General features: G+C 37.5%; 2 protein-coding genes across 3 annotated transcripts in view; both read right to left on the bottom strand.

The window, feature by feature from the left end:
* The window catches only part of LOC109059978 (gamma-aminobutyric acid receptor subunit gamma-3), a 112,557-nt gene extending 97,710 nt beyond the window's left edge, over positions 1-14,847 (bottom strand). Inside the window, 2 exon segments of the mRNA XM_042758513.1 lie at positions 12,147-12,292; positions 13,724-14,847. Coding sequence (XP_042614447.1) covers positions 12,147-12,292; positions 13,724-13,776 — 199 coding nt within the window. The 5' untranslated portion in view covers positions 13,777-14,847.
* Positions 14,848-17,048: 2,201 nt separating this feature from the next.
* Positions 17,049-24,469, bottom strand: part of gabra5 (gamma-aminobutyric acid type A receptor subunit alpha5) — a 32,019-nt gene continuing 24,598 nt past the window's right edge. For both annotated transcript variants that reach the window (XM_019095814.2, XM_019095815.2), the window contains exons 9-11: positions 23,924-24,076; positions 21,004-21,215; positions 17,049-18,981 (exon numbers count right to left, since the gene is read on the bottom strand). In XM_019095814.2, coding sequence (XP_018951359.1) covers positions 18,688-18,981; positions 21,004-21,215; positions 23,924-24,076 — 659 coding nt within the window. In that variant the 3' untranslated portion in view covers positions 17,049-18,687. The remainder of the gene's footprint in view (positions 18,982-21,003; positions 21,216-23,923; positions 24,077-24,469) is intronic.

Genomic DNA, 24,469 nt, shown 5'->3' on the forward strand with positions numbered 1-24,469 from the left:
GGGGCTTATTGCTTTATTTTCTGACACATGACACAAAAATGTGTGCATTTTCAGTATATATCATATAAAATAATCAATTTAATCTAATACAGTTTGTGTACATGCCTTGTGTTTTGATCAAATTGCATTATATACACACTATGGTTTGGGGTCAGGAAGATTTTTTTTTTTTTTTTACTTGTCTTACAAAAAACATTTACTAACCTCAAACCTTTGAAATGCAGTGTATATATAACACACAGGTGGTTACCCGCAATACCTACTTTTTCAGGCCTGGAATTCACAATTTAAAACTCTCTGACAATCTCTGGTCTTCTGTTGGAACCCTGGTTACAAAAACATGCATTTTTATCTATTTTAAGCAACTGACGTTGTAAAAGAATCTAAAGACTGATCTGAAACATACAAAGAGGAATGCTCTTCCGAAGAAATAAATGTACAGCATTTCACAGTAATTTATCTCCATGTCACTTTGTATCTACAGCCGTGCTAACTTGAGATAAGTACTCATGATCCTGTGGAGGAGGGTGATCTTTAAGGCTTACATTCAGGCAGAAAGGTGTTAAGCGTTCCTTCATGCTCACCTTTTCTACCTAATCAGGATTGTCAGACTTCTTGCACACTCGCTGGATTATGAGGGATTTCAGCATCACTACACTAAATAAATGGGGTCTAGTCCAGGTGAATGAGCAGAAGCGTGTGTGGCCGATGCTTTCTTGCTTTAAAGCCAAAAGGGTTTGGATTAATGAAGCCGAGTCTGACTCTCCTTAGCTCCCGTCCTCCTTACACAGTCACCTATAGGCTCATTACAGGATGAAATGTCAAGGGGTTTTGAAATATTCAATGAGCAGTGACAGATATCCAAGTCAAGACCTGTAACATGTCACTGATGCTGAGAGGGAAAAAGACCTATACAACAGGTGGCATGACACGCTGTGTTAATTTCGTCAACGAGGACTAAAAGTTGACAAAAAAAAGCAATGACTTTTCGTTGACTAAAACTGTGAACATGACTAAAATGTGACATACTATTAAGCATTTTCATCTCAAGATAAAGACTAGATCAAAAATGCCTTTCAAAATTAACACTGATGACACGGAGGTAACATGCCTGTGGAAATGGCTGAGATCAGACTGTCGATCTGCTGAAGGGCCAGAGGAAAAATCTGACAGCTGGGCTCGCTGACCTTTATTAATAGGGATTTATAAAGACTAGCAGCCAATTCCAGCACAATAACCACTGGTAAGGCTTTAACCAGGAGGGTCTCGAAAAGAATTGAATTTGTTGCTTGACAAGTGATGAATGTCCACTCGACATAGACCTTTAGCAATAAAGGGATACTGCACCCAAAAACCAAACTTCTGTCATCAATTACTCATCCCCATGCTGTTCCAAACCTAAACGACTTTCCTTCTTCTGGGGGGAACACAAAAGATGACTTTTTTGAAGATATTTTAAAGAATGTTTAAACTGTTGTCCTTACAATGAAAGTCAGTGGGGTCTAAAATGAAACATTATTTAATCTGAATGAAAGAGATTACATTTATTTTTCTCCAGTTAAATTAAGTCAATTTTATTGAGCTAATTTAGTTGGATGATGTCAAATTAATATACTTAATAGTTTTAACTTAATGTCAATAAAATCTATCAAACTCAAGTTACAAAGGATTTTTAAATTCATTTCATGCTAGTCCAACTTAAATTAGTTTATTAGGCATTAGTGTCATTATACCATTAATAGCATAGGTTAGCATGCTAAATATGACTTAATTATATGTAACATTTACATCAATGTTTACCTTATGTAATCCATGGCCTACGTCCAAGCTCAACTCTACAGCACAATATTAACTATAAGAACGCGAAAACAAAAACCATCTGCACTAAATTTCTAACATAACTGAACAATGAATATAGTCTTTCCTTTTACTCAAAGCAGATAAAAACCTTGATTTAAACATTTACTCTCCCAAAATGGTCTCATGCAAAGAATGTTGGTAAGTATATGATATAGAATTAAAAGAGTATAATTAAAAAAAATGATGTCAGCAAAAATTATTTAGATTGCTGCAGCACAAAAGGATTAAGTACTTCCATTTTACAAATCAAAGTGCATTGAACTTTATGAAATTCAGTTATACGTTTTATTGATAAAATGCTCAAGAGTTGTATTGATTTAGCTTCTCTTAATTACATAATTTGAAAAAGCAGCAAAAGCAGCAGAATTTTTCAATGTTAGACAAGTTTTCATACAGGCCTGAAACAACATGAAGGCGAGTAAATAACAGGATTCTCATTTTTGAGTGAACTATCCATTTACTTTTGGCCAACAAGTTTACCTTGGTTGATTTATATAAGATTTAAAATAGATCAACGCAAATTTTTGTGATGAAAAGCATCCTCTTCCTCCAAATATCTAAAGACTGTTAATATGCTATTTCAATTCCATAAGCTATATCCATTTTAAAACATGAAGTAAGCAAATCAGACCTTGATGATGAGAAGTGGAATTATTGAAAGGGTGCTTGCATGTCTATCCTTGCCAGCAGCTGCACATCATAATACGGATATTGTTCAGAAATGTCCGAAAGGAAGCTCCTTTTTTACTCTTAAAGACTAAGATGCCCTCAATAGCGATGGAAAATGGAAAATGCATTCAGTGCTTCTCATTGCTTCCACAGACCCCAGAAGAGGATGTGCAGATTGCATGGAGAAAAATGACTTTCAGTGGAACACAGCTCATTAAATAAACATACGTAGAAGACACAGAGACAAGGAGAGAGGGAACACAGTAAAAGACTGAACAAAGTTAATGGCAGCACATTAAGCCATGTCCTGTGAATATGCTAGTGGATAAAGTTCGAAAGTAGAAGGGATCTGGTGATAATTTTTTGTTTATTAGTTTAGTCTAAAACTAACTGTATTCTGAATAGACATTAAAAATCAAAAATGTTATTTTTAAGCATCTTAAAGTATCTGGTTAAAAAAACAAAAACAATTAATAAATAATTGATCAAAAAACTCAGTAAAACCAGAAAAATTGTAAAACATTACAATCTAAACTGAGGGCCAGATTTACTAAACAGGGCAAATTAGCATGAGAGTGCAATCCCATAAAAGCACCGATGGGAGTGGAAAGTTCTGCGGCAGATCTAAATTAAAGAAAATAAGGGGGTGGGTAAATCATGTTGCGTGATTCATTTAAATACTCTTCTCCCATAAATTTTGCATCTGATGGGAAACTCCTACAAATATATCTGCAATAAGGTCAGCCACAAAAATAACTGCTATGCTTTTTCAGCACTAATTTTTCACTGTTAGTAAATCTGGCCCTAACTGTTTTCTATTTCATAAATGTTTAAATATTTATTTCTGTGATTGCAAAGCTGAATTTTCTTCAGTAACTTCGGTGTTACACAATTATGTTAACAGCTGATAAACATTAACAGTTATGCTGCTTAATGACATCATGATCATGTTTTTCATGATTCTTTGACAAATCGAAAGTTTAAAAGAACAGCGATTACACCGTTACAAAAGATTTGTCAACTTTGATCAATATATTTATCACATTTGGTGTGAGATTACTGATCACTAGGTAAAATATCGCAATACTTTTGCAACAGATTTTGTTTTTCTCACCCTTATCAATTATGAGTCAATATTGTGCAAACTAAATGTAAAATAATTTTTATCAGTATTAAATTGGCCTACCCACTCTCTGGAAATCACCATTTACTGTTAAATACCCATATCTGTTGACCTCAAGGCTATTTGGTAGTAATGCCTGCAAATAAAATCAGTCCGATCTTTGGCAAACATGTCACACAGATGTACAGAGCAGTGCACACTTGTACCAGGTCTGTGTGGATAAAGGACTGATGCTTATATATATATATATATATATATATATATATATATATATATATATATATATATATATATATATATATATATATATATATATATATATATATATATACACCCACCTTGACTTCAATGAGCACTCTGAAAGAAAAAAGAAAAAAACACGAGTGAAAAAGAAAGAGAAAGAAAGCCGTTTCTACACGGGGTTCACGTTCACCTGAGCTTGTGCCTCTGAGAATCAAATCTTTTTTGGTGCTACTTTTGCACGCTCATTCTGGCACACAAACACATGCTCTCATATTTTTTGTGTTTAGTAGCTGATGATAAAACAAAGTTGCTTTTGCTTATGGCAAGAAGGGCCTAGAGGTGAGGGAATGTGCTTTACACAAGCCAGCTTTATACACTCTCTCTCTACACACACAAATTTTCCCACACTGGCACTCTTTTGCCTGAAGGATTGTGTGCAGTACCTCTCTCTATATTCCTCTCTCTCTTTCTGCCTCCCACATTCTGTCTCTTTGTTTCTGGCCCATTACTTCTTTCTCACCTCACACTGTCTCTCCGCTGCGATAAAAATCACAACATAGTAATGACCAGACTGCCTCCCCCCACTTTCCCACACCACCCCCACCACGCCCCCAGCTTTCTCCATCTCTCTGCTGCATACATGAATCTGAGCTAACCCAAACTAGCACTTTATAATGAGTGTTCCTCCAGGGGGCTGGTCAGAGGGGCTTATCCAAAGTGAAGCGATTCTTTTTCCCTCCATTTATGCAGCAGACAGATCACATTGCTTTAGCACGTCTGCTACTTGCCATACGCCATCCGCCTTATGAAGTAAACTCGCAAGGATTGCTCAGAATTTGCTTCCTGAATTCCAATGCGCATGTGTCACATGCGTTTAATGTCCCTAAACTCTCTTATCTAGTCTTTCCTTTAGCCTGGTAATGATGTCGCCACGCTGAGCGAGGCTCAATGCACATGAAAAAAGAAGAGAAGAGGGAGGCTGACCCACTTTGAAGGGTTTCCCCTACAGCTCAGCCCAAAAGAGAGCTGACACAATTGGGCCACTGTGACACTGCTACTGCTGCGACAGTTGTGGTTTCAATACCAAAAGTGCACACACACGTTGCGCACATGCACACTCCAAAAAATCCATACAGACATCTCATTTAAAGAGGTAGTTCATCAAAAAAATTAAAAATAAACTGACATTATTTACTCTCCCTCATGTGATTCCCAACCCAAATAACTATTTTATTGTGAAGCAAAAAATTTGTTTTTGTTATACAGTATATACATTTGACACATTGACAAATTGAAGTAGTCTATAAGACTCTGTGCTATGTTCAAAGTCTTCTGAAGCTATTTAATGCCTTTTACAAAGAAAAAACAAAATGCCGTCCAAATACCAAAACCAAATATCATTATTATTCACATATATTCTTCCTCTTCAGTCAGCTAGTCAGTGAGTTCATTTTCCAGAATGAATCAGTCAGATCTGGGTACAAAAATAGATTATCAGTGAATAAAGATTTACAATCTTAACACTGTAAGGTCTGTTCCTATCTTATTACTTCAGAAGATCTAAAATATAGCGTACAAATTATATTGACAATTTTAATTGTGCTTAATGCAGATATGCTTACATTTATTATAAACTTAGTAGAAAAAATATATATATGTATTTTACATTTTTATGTATTTTATCCAAAAGCGAAGAACATTTATTATTAAATAATGGTTTTTATAAGCATCTATGGTTCCATGAAGAACGTTAATGTCCATGGAACCTTTCCACTGGACAAAAGGTTCTTTACAGCGGAAAAGTTTAAGTTATTAAAATGCACTTCACACTAAAAAAGAAAATGGTTCTTTTAATAAGTGTTTATTGAAAGGTGCTTTGGGGATCCCAGAATGTTTTTTCTATGGCATCAGTGTGAAATCTCCCTTTTGGACCTTTCATTTATTAGAGCATTTAAAGGGGTCATATAATGCTGCTAAAAAGAACATTATTTTGTGTATTTGGTGTAATGAAATGTGTTTATGTGGTTTAAGGTTTAAAAAACATTATTTTCCACATACTGTATATTATTGTTTCTCCTCTATGCCCCGCCTTCTGAAATGCGCCGATTTCACAAGGCTCATCTCTCTGAAAAGCGAGGTGTGCTGTGATTGGCCAGCTATCCAGCGCATTGTGATTGGCCGAATACCTCAAGCGTGAGGCGGAAGTGTTAAGCCTCTTAACATATTGTGAAGCCTTGTCTGGCTGGACCGACGAGACAAAAACATAAAACCCATTATAAATGTGATATAAACATGATTTCTAGTCGTCTTTTCTTTTGGAAGGCAAAAACAAAGTAGTTTTGCTTTCTCAATGGAACAACATCACACACCGTGGCCTTGAGTGAGCAGAGACCGGAGGCCTAGAGTGAGCCACGGCCGGCTTGAGTGAGCAGAGGCGGTGCGGCAGGCAGATTCTACGAAGGAGTGTAACTTGGTCTTGCAGCAACCACATGTGACGACCCCGGCCTGGACGGCGCTTCGTCCACGGTGAAAGCCGATTCGGCGATCCACAGTGCAAAGTTGATGTATTTCCTCAACGACCAGCACGGATCAGCTCCAGGCATGACAAAGCGGATATCATCCTCTTTTGGAAGGCCAAACAAAGCAGTTTCGCTTTCAAAGGGGACACACAACATTTATACGACATGGTGGCGGTGGCAACACCAATATTACAACGAGAATAAAAGGTACGCCTTCTTTCTTTGCGTGAACATCAGCGTTATGCAAATCTTCCCACATAGTGACGTAGAGATGTGGGGGCGTGTTAGAACAAGCTGTTTCAGGGGGACATGGATGAGTCTCAACTTTTAGAAAGAATATCTATTTGGACTTGAGACTTTAGTCTTTGCAACTTCACAGACCTTCTTTATTCACCAAGAGCTTGTAACACTCCAAAGAGAAAGGAAAATTTGAAATCGCATCATATGACCCCTTTAAGGTACACATTTTATCAGTTCATGGAATGCTTGTGAATCGAACCCATGACCTTAATGTTTCTAGCACCATGCATTCCAGCTTGACGAATGTATGGGGAAAAAATTAGGGTGAATAAATATTAACAGACTTTTTATTTTTGGGTGAACTACTCCTTTAATCTTATGATATCATCTATAAACACTCTGGTAGAGACTATATCTGTTTACAATGGACTAAATGAGTTGTTATGCTGCATGTAAAACCAGCTAATTAGTCTGTTTAATATGCATCCATCTTTTCCAAAACATCTCAATGTGATTTAGTCTATTACTGTTGAATTCCTTGTTGAAAAAAAAGCATCTGTCCCCCCTCCCCCCACACACTACACCTGCATATTAGCTTTTAATGCATAAGTCATTTTCATGCTTTTAGAATGCAGTACACTAAGAGCAGTAGCCATGTGACCCTTTTAAAAGACAACCTTGTAACTAGCTGATTGAGCTTAGCACAGATGGCACCTTGAACACTGGCCAACAAAAGAAACAAAACCAACAAATGAATGCTGAAGAGGATAGAGTGCTAGATGAAGCTAATACCTAGAAGTCAGTGAATCACTGGTCAAATCACTGGCAAAAATGGACCCTGATGAGAAAACAAAGCTGATAAAAACAAGCCTGAAGCAACAGGTTCTTTGCAGCCTTCCAGCTAATTCACTTCCACAGATGCACAACCATCCGTTGACAAGCTTCACAAAACACTGCCATGTATAAGACTGACGTTAATGTACTATTAATCACAGGCATTCTGGATAATGCACCAGTGCAATAATCGAATCAAATCTTGTAGACAAGTTCGAGGACAACATCATGGAGATTCAGGAAATTGGGAGTGGCAAGGGTTTATAGATGTTCCTCTTATCGTAACGGGCATAATAAGAATAGAATAGAAAAATAACCTGAGAGTGCCTTGTACAAACTCTGAGTCAGTAAAATGCAATATTATGACTATAACAATATGCAATAAATCTGTTTCAGTACATTTCAGTACAAGGGGTTTTCAGAAAACATGCTGATAAAAAGTATAGGAGTGTGTAATGTACCAGCAGAGCTCTTGATTTGGGTCTATGTTCTGTAATCTTCCCTTTTTGCCACTGCAATAGGTCTGAATCTTTCATTGTTAATATATTTCACAATACTATGTTGCTGCACATTTGAAAAAAAAAAAAAAAAACCTCAAGGAATATGCTGCATTTGTAGATATTTTACCATTTTTCAGAGGACAAAAGGGAAAACAAGTTCTATACGTTTCTGCAATAAAATCATTGTCAGAGATTTTCCATAGTGAAAACAAAATCAATATCTATCAAATTTCATTGAGGCAGGTTTATTGAACAACCTTGGAATTTATGCATGCAATGAAAGGATGACTCTACAAAAAAAAAAAAAAAAATATATATATATATATATATATATATATATATATGCTAATATCAGACTTTTATTTGGTGTCCAACAAGAACCTGAAAATGTTTTCGTCTAGTCCTGATGGTATAAGGTACTGTAGAGCTGGGCAATTAACAATATCATATAGAGCTCCTATAGCCTATCACACAACCCATGTCATTAATAAGTCTGCATGTTCTGTGAGAATGAGTGGTGTAATTTTGTCCAAAACACAACCTCAAACACCTGTGATGCTCACAGTGTTTTCATCATCTGATGTCTCAATACATGAGGACATGAACACATAGAGCTACACTTCATGAGATTTTCACCATTTCATTTTATTAAAACTACTATCAAATACACACTAACACTCAAGGATCTTCATATAAAAATACTAAAAAAGAAATAAATGTCACACTACTGTATTGATGAACTCACACTCACACGATGATGATGAGCTTATTGTTAAATAAATCCAGAGAAGGTAAATCCAAACAAAGAGAAGGCATACAACACATGTAACATCATCGGGACCCGACAACAATGAACAAAAAAAGCGAGCAGATTAAATACACAAGCAGACAAAACTAATTAAATAACACACACCTGAACAGAATGATATTTAATTACACACAATTTCTAAAACGTCTAGGAAAGAAATGTTGAAACTGAATGATATGGTGACAGATCTCCCCCCTTCCCGGAAGGCGTAACCTCATGCCGAAGAGAAAAGGATGAGGCAGTAAGGAGGATGAGGAGATGGCGAAGGGATGGTGAACGGATGGCAAAGGGCATGCACACCAGCAGAGAGATGCAGGAGGAGGACGACAAACAAAATCCAGGGAGGTGTAGGTGGAGGAGAGGACCAGGAAGGAGCCTTGAGCGGGTAGGTGGAGACCGAGGGCCCAGCCAGGACTCCATGGTGGTATCGCTGGAGGGACGAGCTAAGGCATGATGGAGTGACCGAGGAAGGAGCGGGCCATAGTAGAAGGAGTGGAAGTCCGCGGCGGAGGCGTGGCAAAGTCCAACCCAGGTGACGATGGTCCACGGCGGAATCAAGGGTGGGAGGAGTATAGGTGCATTAGTCTGGACAGTGGTATGGGGTGGAGCAGAGGCATCCGAGGCCAGAGGCTCCTCAGGTCCAGGTGACGAAGACTCCCGGCAGGCCCGAGATGGAGCCCCACCACTGAGAGGAGGTGACAAAGATGACTGGATAGCAGGAGTGGCTGAGAACTGAGGAGAATGAAGAAATGCACAAAATCGAAACAAGAATAAAAAGTTTCTTAAAGCAGCTTGGAGAGGGGGTGGGAGAGGGAGGCTGGCAGGACCAGCGAATCAGACAGATGAACAGAATTATGCAGCCTTAGGGAAAGCAAAGTATCTAACTCTCCAAACTGAAAAACAGTGTCCAAGCCCAGTAAACACTTACTCTCAGTGGCGGGAGATTGGGTGGGGCTTGCATCTATACCCTTGGATTCCACGAGAATTCTCTCTGGCATGTGTGGCATTGCCGGCTCACACACCTGGTCAGATGTGGTAATCGGCTCAGGCTCTAGGGCGATGGCAGACTCGGTTGTTGCTTCTCACAATGGCTCTTCCATCACAGTGGGCTCAGGCGGACGCTCCGTGCAGCGGGCTAGTGACTGACTGGGCACTGGGTCTGGAGTGGGGCTGGTGACGTCCTCAACGGTGAAGGCTGATTCACAGGAAACTAGCAGCCACTCCACATAGTCGGTGAAGCTCCCTTGAGGAGGTTTCCCAGACAACTGCGCTCTAGTGGCGTTGTTAAGTCCCACATGTAGAAACGTGCAGAGGCAGTCATCTGGAGAGTGGTCTTGTGGGCGAGACTCAGGAATTCCTCCAGGTGCTCCTCGAGGGAGCGATCTCCCTGCTTAAGGGACAGCAGGGTGACGGTGGCAAAATGATCCATGAAAAAAAAAAAAAGAAAAAAAAATAACCTACACAAAAATACTGATCAAACAAAAACAAAGTAAAAGCACACTGCTTCTATTGTACTTTAAAGTCGGGTCTTCTGTCACACTACAGTGTTGATGAACTCACATGAACGTGATGAGGATGATAGGCAGTCTTAATAAATCCACAGAAATCCAAACACAGAGAAGGCTTACAACACACATAACATCGACAAGACCTGATAACAATGAACAAAAAGAGAGCAACTTAAATACAAAAGCAGATAAATGACACACACTTGAACAGAATGACACAATTAAATGAACAGAAATGGTGCAAAATGAAAAAGTCCAAACTGAATGATACAGTGACAAATAGTAGTAGTAATACTACTTTCTTTCTAGCCTCAAATTCTGCATGGAGAAAGAAAAACAAGAAAATGACATTTCTGACTCAACAAACACTCTAAATTGGTGGTAAAGCAAAAAAAGATAGAAAGAACAAACAAAAGAGTGTGTGTGACTTGAAACAGGAGGTCCAGTTGTAGGAAGTGTATTAGAGCCCCTTTCATTGACCCATTCTGCACTTGAGTTGACAGATCTGAGACGTGCTCACCAGCTCCGTTCCTCAGTTTCTGGGGACTTTACTGGACTCTATCTACTTCCTTAACAGTGTCTCATGTAGCTGTCTTCATACATAGTATCACAGCCATTCAGTGGCATACTTGATTATATACTGTAGCAGTACAGTCCTCTCCAGAAAGACTGAGCTACAAAAGTGAAAAACAAAAGCTTTTTCACGGCAAGGTGGCTCTGAGGCAATATTCTTGATTTGTGTGGGTTGTTGTAGGTGTGGTGTGTGTGTATAAGAGAGCACATGAACATAGTCTGACTCTTAGAAATCAGACATGAGTATAAGAAATATAATTTGGAGACTCCCATCCATCAAACATGGAGGTTGTGCTTCTCATTGAAAGGAAACAAAAACATGTAGAAACAGTGAGATTTATGCAGGGATAGGCTTTCTAAAATGCTTCGAATCCAATAAGATGCAATATATCACAACGATGCCACAAAACCAATAACAGACCTGACAGATGTGTCAAGAGCGGTTGTGATGTTTTGCAGTGACATCTCAGATCAAGTACAGAATGCGCTGCTTGAATTGCAGATTGCGATTTTTTCTCATGACACTCTATTTAGTCTCATTTACTAGAAAATAGCATCAATCTCAACCTTGAGATATGTTGAGAATCGAAAATTTCATGTTTTTCTGACAGAACGCCTGGAATTTCCCAACAGATCTACAAATCCTGCACACATAGAGGCACTCTGTAAGCTAATATGACTCTTGAAACACATGAAAACAAGCAAATCTGTGAGATTGTATGCAAATGTGGATTGTAGTGCAGTCCATGAGACTATTAAGAGCACTGTGGGGTTAAAAAAAAATAAAGGGAAAAGGTAGGGGGGAAAACATGAAATGCCTGTATAAATAAGTAGAAAATCACAGGAAAATATTCCACTGCTCCAGGAATTCAATTACTTAATGCAAAACCATAAACCCACAGACTAGCTGCAGCTAACTCTCAATGTTTCTCAAACAGTGAATACATTCTGACATTTTTATTCTTCATAGTATAAGGAAAATTGTGTCGCTTAGTGTAATTTGCTGGTATATTCTCTACTCCACCGCATGATGCTAATGCACTTCACCAGTTTACAAAAACATGAATTGTTGGGGTAAACAAAGCAGTCGGACTTGAAAGTAAATTCAATTTATGTATATTACATACATTTGTTTGCATGTGATGACTGTAAATGAAGCTCCAAGATGGGTAAGGCTGAATGCAGTAAAGCTAAATGGATTTCAGCACCATGGGCAGCTCAATAAAGCTCCAAAGAGTCCTCAATGACTGCATTTAGAAAACCACTCACCTCCAATATCCGGCCGCAGCTTTTTGTCATACTCCTTTAGTAAGTTGTTTAATATTTGTGTTGTGTCCGTCTCGTGGGTTTTGGGGGCCAACATTTGATTCACAGTAACGTCGTCATACTCATCCTCAGAAGCGACTGTTTGAGAACTGAAGAAAAAAATGTATTCAACAGGTCACCGCTGAGGTTTCAACTTGTTTAAAGACACTTCAATAAATGTTTTGAACACAACAACTGCAATTGGTTAAACAACTGAAATTAATAAATTTATGTCAGAATTACAGAGTTCTTGCATCAATCTGAAATAGCTTAAGCTTATTAGTCACCATTTATAACATGCTAGTTTTTTAAGAGCATGGAGGACGAATTAGCAATCAGACAATAAAACCAATATGAAAGAAAGAAACTATTTCACAATTGCACACACATAAAAATGCCAGTTCAAGGCGGGGTTTCCTAAAGCTCTAAACAGAACTTTAGTTTGCAAGTACAGTAAGTTGTACGTATTCTCTATGGCATGTTTCCAAAAAGCATCATTATCCAAGTAGCATGTAAAAACATTCATAAATTAGCCAATGATCACACATTACATGCAAATATGTCAACAAATGACATTTAAGACTGTGCTAAATGAGCGACTCTTCTCTTCCTTCAACAAGGGCAGGTTCATATCTGATCCAGTTGTCTTGTTTGTATCCTTGTCTTGTCTACCATAAGACAGACATAGTCACATATTGCATGATACATTCATTCATTCATTCATTCATACATACGTATGTATGTATGTATGTATGTATGTATGTATGTACAGTATGTATGTATGTATGTATGTGTGTGTGTGTGTGTGTGTATGTATGTGTGTGTATATATATTTATATATATATTATATATATATATACTGTATGTGTGTGTATATATGTATTGTGTGTGTGTGTGTGTGTCTTAAAAATCATCACAACAATCATCAATCATAAATCACAAGCTGTTCAGTTCAGAACTGTTTAACAACTTTAAGCACCTCGACAAAATAGCATGCGATTTCCACGTTTGTCAGCATTTTCACAATGTTTTCTGGTTAGGAAGACAAACTTTCGTACGTAGTTCAGCACCATTGGAAATGACAGCTCCGGTAACGACGCACACATGCGTTATCTCCACCGTGAAATAACGTACAACATAAGTTAAGATCAATGTAAAAGCATGATTTATAACGTTAACACAAAGCCCAGACAAACACAAATCTCACAGATAACACCCACAGAGATGCCGTTTGAAGACATGACATAGAGATCTAAGTCTTTTACAAAAGCTCTGCGCCAAAAATAAATAAATAAATAAAAAATAAAAAACACCTTACGTAAAGATTGAAAAAACGATACAGAAAGTATTGTGACCTTCTTAAACAGTAGAAATCAAAAGACTTGTTCTTAAAGGTGCGTACATCACATCATCACCGCCAGGCTGATGATATAGCCTATTATGTTACATCAGGCTAGATTATGCATAAGACATCTGCAACAGAATTACCCTTATGAACAAATAATTGCTGTCAAGACAAAGAGGGTAGCAACGTCACTTACCATGCACGAAACACTGACAGAAGAAAGAAGTAGAGGAACAATTTGGTGGACATGTTTTAGGTGAGATTGACTCCGTGTTGAATGTGGCACACAGCACAGAGACAATTCTAAGAAGGAAAAAAGTGACACAGCTGCAGCCTTTTCTTCCAGGCTCAGTTAAAACAGTGGCGAGTAGTCGAGGTAATAGTCCAACGGGAACAGTAAGACCTTCTCGGTTAGTGTCCGGTGCTTAAACTTCACTTATACATTGACAATTAGCGGGATCAAATAATAGAAGAGCCCCTCCTGCTCCTTGAAGTTGCGCTGCTTTCGATTGCACCACCAAATACACATACTGACGTTCACACAGAGGCAGAGCGCAAACTTCCAAAGTGGACACCTTCAAACCCCTAACGCATCCGTTAGTTTCTGCAAATTACGTCATAAAAAAACAAAGTCTGTCTTCCCAGACGCTTCGGCGGAACTTGAGGTCCTCTTCGGGTACATCTGGTATTTTCAGCGTCAGAATGCTTCGAGGAGAGATATTAAAAAGCGTCTGTTTACAGTATCGCTATCAACGAGGTAAATGATTACCTCGCGGATTGTGTTCGATATGGAAATCGGAGCGTAATTGCTGTAATTACTTTGCACGTGCATTGATCGCAGTGCGATTAACCCGATAATAGAGCAAGATTGAGGGTGAAGAAAATGTCATCAACCAATTTGGAGTCGAATTAATTATTACAGGGTATTATTGAATCTGACTACATACATTCTGATGTTTTTAGCGTTATTACGAATACATTTTTTTTTGGCGTACAGTATGATGTCATTATTTATTTTACTGAGTCGGATATACATAATCACTGCTGATTTAACACTCTATCCATAGGTTGTCCTCGCATTGTTGTGTCTGTATGTTAGCAGGTGCACATATGCAGTATAATATTTGAGAGACAGCGCCGACATTTATCACCACAGGCAGCTCCCAGTCGCCTACGCACTTTGGAAAAAAAAAAAAAAAAGGAGGAGGAAAAGAAATACCCCTAGCCCCCTTCTCTCTAGCTTTGCTCTGCGTGTTGTGAGATTTTCCCTACAACTTTTCTCTAAAACAGGGGTGTCTAAGACCGGAGCCCTGCAGAGTTTTGTTCCAACCCTGCCCCCAACACACGTAGTTTTCAAATAAGCCTGAAGGACTTGATTAGTTGGATCAGGTGTGTTTAATTAGGGTTGAATCTAAACTCTGCAGTGCTGCGGCCCTCCAGGAATCGAGTCTGACACCCCTGCTCTAGAAGGTTCAGTGTCTGTGGTACTCTAAACACGCCAAAGGCAAATCTACTTTTGATTATTTAAAAGTAATCCGGTAATTTTGGCTAAAATATAATAATAATATATTAATTACGAGTTACATTAAGCATTGCCCAACGTAATTTATAAAATGACGATTGTTCCAAACACGTTTCCCCGTGCACTCCTCCGTCTGCCATTGTTCTGACAAACAGATTTCCGCCACAGTTCCGCCACAAACGCACGGTTTTGGATCTATGAAGTGCTTGTAGAGAGCGAATGTCTGATAACACCACAGCAGCATAGTGGTTACACTTATCTGGGAAAATCGCCTGAAATGGCTTACTTATTTGAATATAGCATAAAGTAATTTAAAATATCACTTCATTTTTAATAACACATAAAACTACATGTCGAACTATTTCGCTTTGTTTTCAAGTTCTTATGGCGGTACGGTGTCTCCCTTTTTGGCTTAGTGAGAGCATGAACTAGGCCATTTAAAATGCATGATAGACTATCCTCTTGTGGCTGATTACAGAAATGCAGATAGCACGTGGAATAGAGAGTAAATCACAGCACATTCTAAACCAAATACAGTGAAAGAACAAAAAAGGAGTGCAGTTAAGCACAGTGTAAAGGATGTGACAAGAAAAATGCCGGCACAGTCAAACATTTTAACTTAATAAAATGAAATTCATATTTTTTGATGTGCAATCAAAGTGGTGCCAAACCCTCCAGTGAACTAGAGGTCCACCCCCACGCTTTTAAGAGCACTTTGAATTTAAGCAAATCAAGTTTAAACACACACACACAAACCTCATAAGTAAAATAAATCAAATCAAGCAGAATAAATTATTGGGGGTTAAATAGATGCCATTACCACTTTAAATGGTTAGCTACCATCTTTGCACAATAGATTAAATCTAAATAGTGACATAACCAAACCATTTTGATAATAAAATGCATTTTCAGCTTTAGGAGATGCAATCTTTGGCTTTTTCATAATAACACAATGAAAAGAATTTGGTAACTCTTCATAATACAAACAAAAATCTGTAATGACATATCTGAGTGACAGCTTCTCAACTGTACACTAGCGGAATTCCGGTCAAGCTCTCACTCCACCACTCAGGGGATTAAAGGTTTAAGGTCCATTGGCATGCTGTGCATTATTGTGTGAGGGATGAGTTTAGTATATTAGAGAGGTTTACACTTGCCTTACATGTATTAAAAAGAAGTCTTTCCCTAAACCCACAATAAGAGCATGTCAAATAAATGTCAGTGTGACTGAAACAAAATAACATACTTTAACATTAATATTACATTAACATAAAGCATAATTAAATGCACAGAATACACAAACATTTAATTTGTATATTCTTTCACATACTGAACACAGCTGCCAGTCTCCAGTAATATGCTAGTATATAATATCACACACATAATGAAAAATTATAGTTACTTGGTCACACTGGTGTTAGTTTAATTCAACGTCATGTATAGGAGCACTGGTAGGAAAAGCAACTTAAGTGAAGCTAAATCCTTTTCAAACAGATGTGGGCCAGATGTTGCCAGCGCACAGGACCAGAGGAAGGATTCCAAAGCCTCCCTGCTCCAGGAACTCTGGTCTTGATGTGTGAATGTGTGTTTGCTTGCTTGCATGTGTGTATGTGTGAGTGTGGGTTTTGTATAATCCCAGAAGTAATCCAAGGAAGAATCCTTCTTCCATTTACAGTAGCTTCTGCAGCAACCGTTTCATCAGGACAATATCTAAGCTTCATGTGCATGTCTTATTGCCAAGAGCCTGTGAAGAGCAGCCACCCAATAAACAAACCCCTGCAATCTTGTGGCAAATTTTCCAGCATTAACCAAGGCAAACAAACTGCATACTATTTTTGATGTAAATAAAGTGCTTGTTGATACTCGTTCCTTTAAATGAGCTCATCTGTGTGTCAATGTGACTGGTTTTAAATGTTACTAAGATTCTAGGCCAGGTCTAAAAGATTTGCAATTAAGCAATGTCTTTTGAGCAACTCAAACAGAAGTAATCAGAACTTGGTCAAGAAACATATCAGGCAGAATTTATTGCTTCAGACATGTATGCTTTGAGGAACATCTGTACATTTCTGGAAACATCCATTGTTGTAAAAGGGCACATTACTGACTCACTTGAACTCTTTTAATGATCCATTCTCCTATAGGCCTGAGTGGTGCACAGAGGAGCTTGATGGCTCTTGTAGTTGGCCTCTTAATGAGCTACACTTAGTTATTTGTGCCATCTCACTTTCACGTAACAAGTTCAGAATATAATGATTACAGGATAAAAACCGAATCTTTCTGAGTTGCACTTTTGGACTATCAAGGTCATTGTTAGCTCTTTCATTTCATTCCCCAAATAAGCAGCCATGCGTTTTGGTTGAAGAGATGGCATTATGGTGTGACATTTCAGTTCCAACAAGATCCAGTTTTAACATGTCTGACAGTAGCAGGTTCCACCTTTCTACTGTGCAGTTGTACAGTAGAATATATATAGAATATGTCTCTCTTTTCTTGTCTTTAGAATCTGAATGTTTGAACTATTAAATGTGAATGTTTCTTTCATTTTGTTTACCTGACTTGTTCCAACTTCGAAAACCCACTGACCAATTTACAACACAGACAAAAAAATAAGAACATGGCTGTCACATAAACAGCATGAAAAGCCAATGTAAAAACTATTAACTGTAAAGAAATGACACATTCTGTCAAAGCCTACAATATTTCACAATACAATCTGCGTTTTCACCATCATTCATGTCACTTTGGCTGCACATTAGAGTAGTGTATCAGAACCATTTTCAGCTCTTCCTCACTAATGTTAAGCCACATCTACGCTAAAAGCAAAGCATACACAAGCTATGTACAAATGATTCGAAAATCCTAGCTGCAACCCAACCTTGTTCACCTTGCAGGATATCTTGGTCTAAAGTGTGAAAAGCTGCCTAAGGTGCACAATTCTATTTAGCTACTTCAAAAAAGCTTAGAAAAAAATGACAAACGAACGTAAAATCAGTAATTGCGAGACATTCCCGAGCACTCGTATGAAGTAATCCCTCTGAAGGCAACATTTTGAGCATGGCTAAAAACTTAGCATAGCATCTGTCTGCCCTACACCATTGATGCTAAAGACAAAGAAGAGAATAAACAAAGAAGAGAAGCCTGAAATCCATTAATACAAAGCAAGGGTTTCATTTATAAGCAATTACCCATTACAACATAGTAGAAAATGGTTTTTGCATAGCATTTGGCCTTGCTGTACTTCTTTTCATAAATGGTTTTTATTCTGTGATAAATGCTGATGCCAAATGCACTAATTTTTGTTCATATCCCTTGGAAAATTTTCATGAAATGGTAGCTTGTGTGGCGCTCAATTCATTGTAAGATGAAGGCAATAACCAGTGGAAACCAGAGAAATATAAAGTAGGAAGTCAAGGCAGATATGGCAATTATATTCCCATAGAGCTTTGAATCTATCATGCAATTTATGATATCAGGAGGAAAATTCAACAGGAGCACTCTTCTTATAGAATAGCAAAGTGAGAGGTGCAGTAAGTGCTCAGCATCGTTTTTTGCAAGGTCAGCTTGTCGTCGAGTATTGAAGTGGAGAAGAAAAAGAGATTGTGAAAGGAATGTTGAGTGGCATAGGGGCTTTGCGTGGGCTAAACAGCTCCTGTAATCACTGGTTCCCTGTTGAGATATGTGGCCCAGTAGACCAAGTTGAAAGTCCCAAAGAGAACCGGGAACACTATCCGAGACATCTTGTCAATTTTGCTGACGCTGTTGTAAGTCTTTTTGGGGTCCATTGCAGGCTTGGTCTCAGCGCTCTTCAACTGGACAGTGGTGCTGTTGGAGATGGTTGAGATAGCTGCATCCTTCGTGATGTTGGGGGTGAAGTTAACTCCAGACAAACAGGCATTGTTTGGCTTTTTGGAGAGTGCCAGTGGGTCTTTTTTCTGAGGTTGAGAAAGAAGAAGACATTGTTATTGTCAGATTTTAAACAAGATTGTTAATGTAAGAAGTCTCTGTTTAGAGAGCCCAGATAATGAACCAGTTTGAAGATCGTAACCTTCTAATTAAAGGTGAAATACAGTCATGGTTAATGGAGATCTGAGTCTGAACATTAAACAATGGCCTCTGCAGGGCCAGCAGAATAGATTAATTAATAAAGCAACAGTATAATAATGGAGTGGTCAGGACTGTGGCTCAGACAGAGTGGATTGAACTTGACTCACTCAAGGGTATGTGCAAGTGACTTTGAGGCACTTTTCCGAGTTAAATGTCATTTAGTTTATCACAATTACACATCTTATATGCTGTTCATCCTTTCAAGGATTTTTGTCCACAATCAGTATGATTACTTTAGGTCAAAAAGAACATAAGCAGCAGTTGTAGCTCTAAAAATCCTGCTTTATTGCTTTTATGTTCCAGTACTTTCAGGTGGGCAGAGGTAATCTGTCACCATGCCAGCTTGTGGGGGTGGCAGACAAAAGGTTCTGAGTTGCTTCTAGCCACCTCATTTTTCCACAATTCATCTTTGCTTAAAAGAATACAGCTTTCAAGTCTAAAAGGGGGGGCAAACGCATCATTAAAATAGACCACACAAGTCTATGCGCTGTATTACAAGTCTTGAGTTATTAGAAAGGAGTGAGAAACACCCAAATTAAAGTTCATGAGAGTTATAGAGATGTGTGATTTGCAAATGAGTTGTGAGCCATTTGATCTGATTCACAATACCCGGAAAGATCTTATTTGGAATAGAGTTCCCGATTAAAACTCGATGATTCTATAATCATTGAAAAGAAAGATTATCATTGAATAACTTGCGTAATTGCTGTAAAGAAAATTTAAAACACAACACGTGCAAAATAGCGCATGAGGGGTATGGATGACAGGTATGGATACTTTTTGAAGATAAATTGTGCCTGATGAAGACCTGAGGGTCGAAACGTTGCTTGAATAAATTCTTCTGGAGCAGTAATTTTCAGTGTGCAGACTTCACACTTCTTTATTACTTTTTGAAGATACACACATATATGCACATTTTAATTTTTAACTTTCAACTCATTAAAGAATTCTGAAATATTACAATTTTTATTAAGAATTGTAATTTCTAAAAGATCACATAACACTGAAGACTGGAATAAATTACATTTTAAAGTATATTCATATAGAAAATAGTTATTTTAAATAGTTAAATTTTTCACAGTATTACTGTTTCTTGGTGAGCAAAAGAGACGTCATTCAAAAACATAAAAAAAAATTGTACCAAACCCAATATTGAACAGTATTTTGTATATGCCACTTTGTGCTCTTTTTTAAAGAAGGACCCCACAGCATGAGCTCAAGGTTTTAGAAAGACTACTTAGCAGGAGAGGTGGAATAAGTTGGTGTTTGATAAAAAAAAGGGTGACATTTAAAAAAGCTGTGCTGGAGGTCCAGATCTGACCTTCAGAGGTCTGACTGTAGAGCCTTTACTAACAAACTCACCACAGTGACATTGACAGCTCTTTGAATTCTGTTTGTCCACTGCGAATGAAAAATTACCACCTGGGTGAAAATGGATCTTGCATAAGCAGAAACCTGGCATTTACATGTTCATCAAACAAGCAGCTCTCAGAAATCTCAATGAAGTGGCTGGTCTGAAGGGCAGTCTGAGTAAAGGCTAAATATTAATCCTATTGAATTTCAAAATGTGACATCCATCAGCAGCTAACACAAATACAGCTCATCTAATAAAGCAGTTGACATTTGAGATAGTGACACCATCTGAAATGTTGTGTCTGAGCACTCTCAAGCTGTTCTGGTGTCTCAAAACAACAACAAAAAAGCATATTATATATCCGCAATGTATTGTAACCTTCACGTCAAACAGAACTGTCATTTTATACAGCTTAACTCAATAAAGTCTCTTTCTGAAGTTTTCTAAGAGTTGAACATCATATATGCATAAACGCATGATAACATACTAAACTCACTTTAGGCTGCTGAGCCTCCAAGGCCTTCTTTCCATCCCATGCCCAGCTGCGTTTGGTGAAGTAGTTGACTGTGGCAAACTCGATAAGCGCAGAGAACACAAAGGCATAGCAAACAGCGATGAACCAATCCATTGCAGTGGCATATGCTACTTTAGGAAGGGAGTTGCGGGCGCTGATGCTGAGGGTGGTCATGGTCAACACTGTGGTCACACCTGTGGAGGATCAAACACATAGATATTTAGAATATTATAAGATCTCTAAAGAAAAATAAATAAATAAATACAAAAGTTTGGAATGATTCTTAGTTTTTAATAATAAAGACTCTTGTGCTCACCAAGGCTGCATTTATTTGATCAGAAATACAGTAAAAAAAAATTATATTGTGAAATATTTGTTCAATTTAAAATAACTTTCTATTTTAACCTATTCATGTGATGGCAAAGCTGAATTTTCAGCAGCAATTACTCCAGTCAATATGTTTATTCAGCAAGAACACATTTAATTGATCATGAGTGACAGTAAAGACATTTATAATGTTACAAAAGTTTTCTATTTTGAATAAATGTTTTTCTTTCTATTCATCAAAGAATCCAGAATTTTTTTTTATCATGGTTTCCACAAAAATTTAAAGCAGCAAAAACAACACTGATAATAAGAACCATTATTAATAATTGAGCACACAAAAAAAGATAATAATTGAGCACCAAATCAGCATATTATACATTATTTCTGAAGGATTATGTGACACTGAAGACTGAAGTAATAACTGTTGAAAATTCAGCTTTGCCATCACAAGAATATATAACTTTTTAATATACAGTATATTAAAATAAAACAGTTATTTTAAATTATAATACTTACTGTTGTCACATTTTAGATTTTTGATCAAATAAATGCAGCCCTGTGAGCGAAAGATACCTTTTCTTATTTTAATATCTTAATTATACCAAATAATATATAAAAACTTTTGACAGATAGTATTAATGAAATATATAATAGACATTGCATCTTTGTAACACACTATAAATCAAACAACATGCTTTATTAACAAAATACATTTCTTTAAAACGTATAAGAGTTACACCATAATTTAATCTGCAAAATATACAGGCATATAATGCTTATAAAATAAAATGATTTATGTGCAAAAAACAATCACAGCAATCCATCAAAAAAAAATTCAGTAGCAGCACAGTCATTTTGTGAATGCTGCTACCAGTGTGCAGGGAAATTCTGTCTTTCATCCAAAATATTTCTTTAATATTTAAAATGCTTTGCATGTATAAAATATTGGTTCATGAATCATAAACTCTTAACAACAAAACAAAGCATACCAGCTGGGAATAATGACATTAAGATCCTTTCATTCCCAGAAATGCAGTCTACTTTCTATCAAAGAAAAAACTTTATAGAAGGTAGCAATGAAGGGTCAAACACAGCAGCACTGCAGTTCAGATATAACTGTTTTTTTTTTTAATCTAACATGCCCCTTAGAATGACAGTATTGTTATAATACTTTATGCAAAGCCTCTGAGAATAGTTCTCGATAAGCGTCTGAGGAGCGGAGGTGTGATGTCCCTGTCAGAGGGAGATCAGATTGCCCCAGGCAGCAGTCACAGAGACCTTTTTTGACATAAATAAGTATGGTACTACAGTTCCTCTCCAGGATTTCTCAGAGTCTGGCTATGCAAATAAAACACTGTCACATGTGCGATATCAGCAAGTGAGTCTTTGAGCCTCCGTTCATGGATATTTGTATATTTATGTGAGAAAGCCAAATGTTTTGATGTAGCCTTTGTTGGCCAGAGATGTTGTTTGCGTGGGCACATATTCCTTGTGGACTGTCTGCTCGCTTTGCTGATTATTGCCAAGATACAATGCAAGGCCCCAGAATGGAATAGGAACGGCAGTGTGAATTCAAAAACAGTCATCTGAGTGGATTAGCTCTTCATTCCTACTGATTGCATCAGTCAGTTATGATTTCCATTCTGATGAGAATTATCGATGTACAAAGCAAAACATTAAGTGACAGACCAAAAGGAGCAACAAATAAGAATCCATACATGCTAGGTGAGTGAAAACGGAATATAGTTATATAAAATCCTCTGCATAAAATCAGAACTGGAGGAGTAAATATCTGATTCTGATGAGTTTTTAAAGGTGCAAGCAAGGTATTGGTTTTTTATTTTTTATTTATTTTTTTATCTTTTTTGGTCTAAGCAGTCAATAATATCTGGAGAATACTATTAGCGTTAGCATTAGCATGATGCACTTAAATGAGAATTAGAAATGTTCCCTTGCCAACTAACTGAAAATAAAGTTGTAGTAGTAAAATTACGAAAACTGAAACAAAATTAAATTTTAAATTAAATTATATAGATTTTTTTTTAAATACAAAAAAAAAATTCAAAAATACTAAATACTACAAAAAAATCAAATAAAAATTGAAATTGAAATTATAAAAATAAATGCTAATTCAATGCATATACAATTATATAAATAAAACTCTGAATGGTGTAGTTATGACATTAACCAGCAGGAGCTAACAAAGCCATGCTAAACAGTGTTTTGCTATTGTGTGTGTGTGTGTGTGGGTGGGTGTGAAACCTGAATACACACTGACTCATGGGGACTTGTGTCACTGTGGGGACCTAAATTGAGGTCCGCATGAGGAAAAAAAAAGCTTATAAATCATACAGAATGAGTATTTTGAGAATGTAAAAATGCAGACAGTTTTCTGTGAGGGGTAGGTTTAGGTGTAGGGTTGGTGAAGGGCAATAGAATATATGGTTTGTACAGTACAAAACCATTACACCTATGGAGAGTCCCCACAAGGATAGTAAACCAGATGTGTTTGTGTAAAACACGAATTGCCAAAAAAAAAAAAAAACCCCAGAAAAGAAAGAAAGAATGCACTAACCAAAGACAGTCCTGGCAGGGACAGATTCACGGTTGAGCCAGAATGAGACTTGGGACAGAATAACAGTCATGAAGCAGGGCATGTAGGTCTGAATCACAAAGTAACCGATCTTCCTCTTCAGGTAGAAATGGGCCATCATGACTGTGTATTGACCTGCAGGGGGAACAATGAAACAGAAGGAGAATGAAATGAGAGAAAGGATGAGAATAGAAAACAGTGATGGAAAAATAAGTAAGAGAAGAAACAAAGGGACTAAGAGAGGGAGGGAAAGAGTGTGATTAAACTCTTGTGGGATAAGTGCAAACCAGCTGAGAGGTTTAAAGAGAAAATTAGAAAAAGAGAGCGAGAGGTGGTGAAAAACAAGTCAAGGGAAGACAGAGACATAATAATATGAGACAAATCAAAAGAAATGTGAATTGATGTGATTATGGAATTTTCCGACAGTACTGTCACTATTCTTTCAGAGTAAAGGGAAACACCTTGACTTCCTAGTTTGTGGTCTCATAAGCACTAAATAGTGGACAGCTACTGTAATGTCTGACCACA

The sequence above is a fragment of the Cyprinus carpio genome, chromosome A6, assembly GCF_018340385.1.
Source record: "Cyprinus carpio isolate SPL01 chromosome A6, ASM1834038v1, whole genome shotgun sequence".
Taxonomy (NCBI): Eukaryota; Metazoa; Chordata; class Actinopteri; order Cypriniformes; family Cyprinidae; genus Cyprinus; species Cyprinus carpio.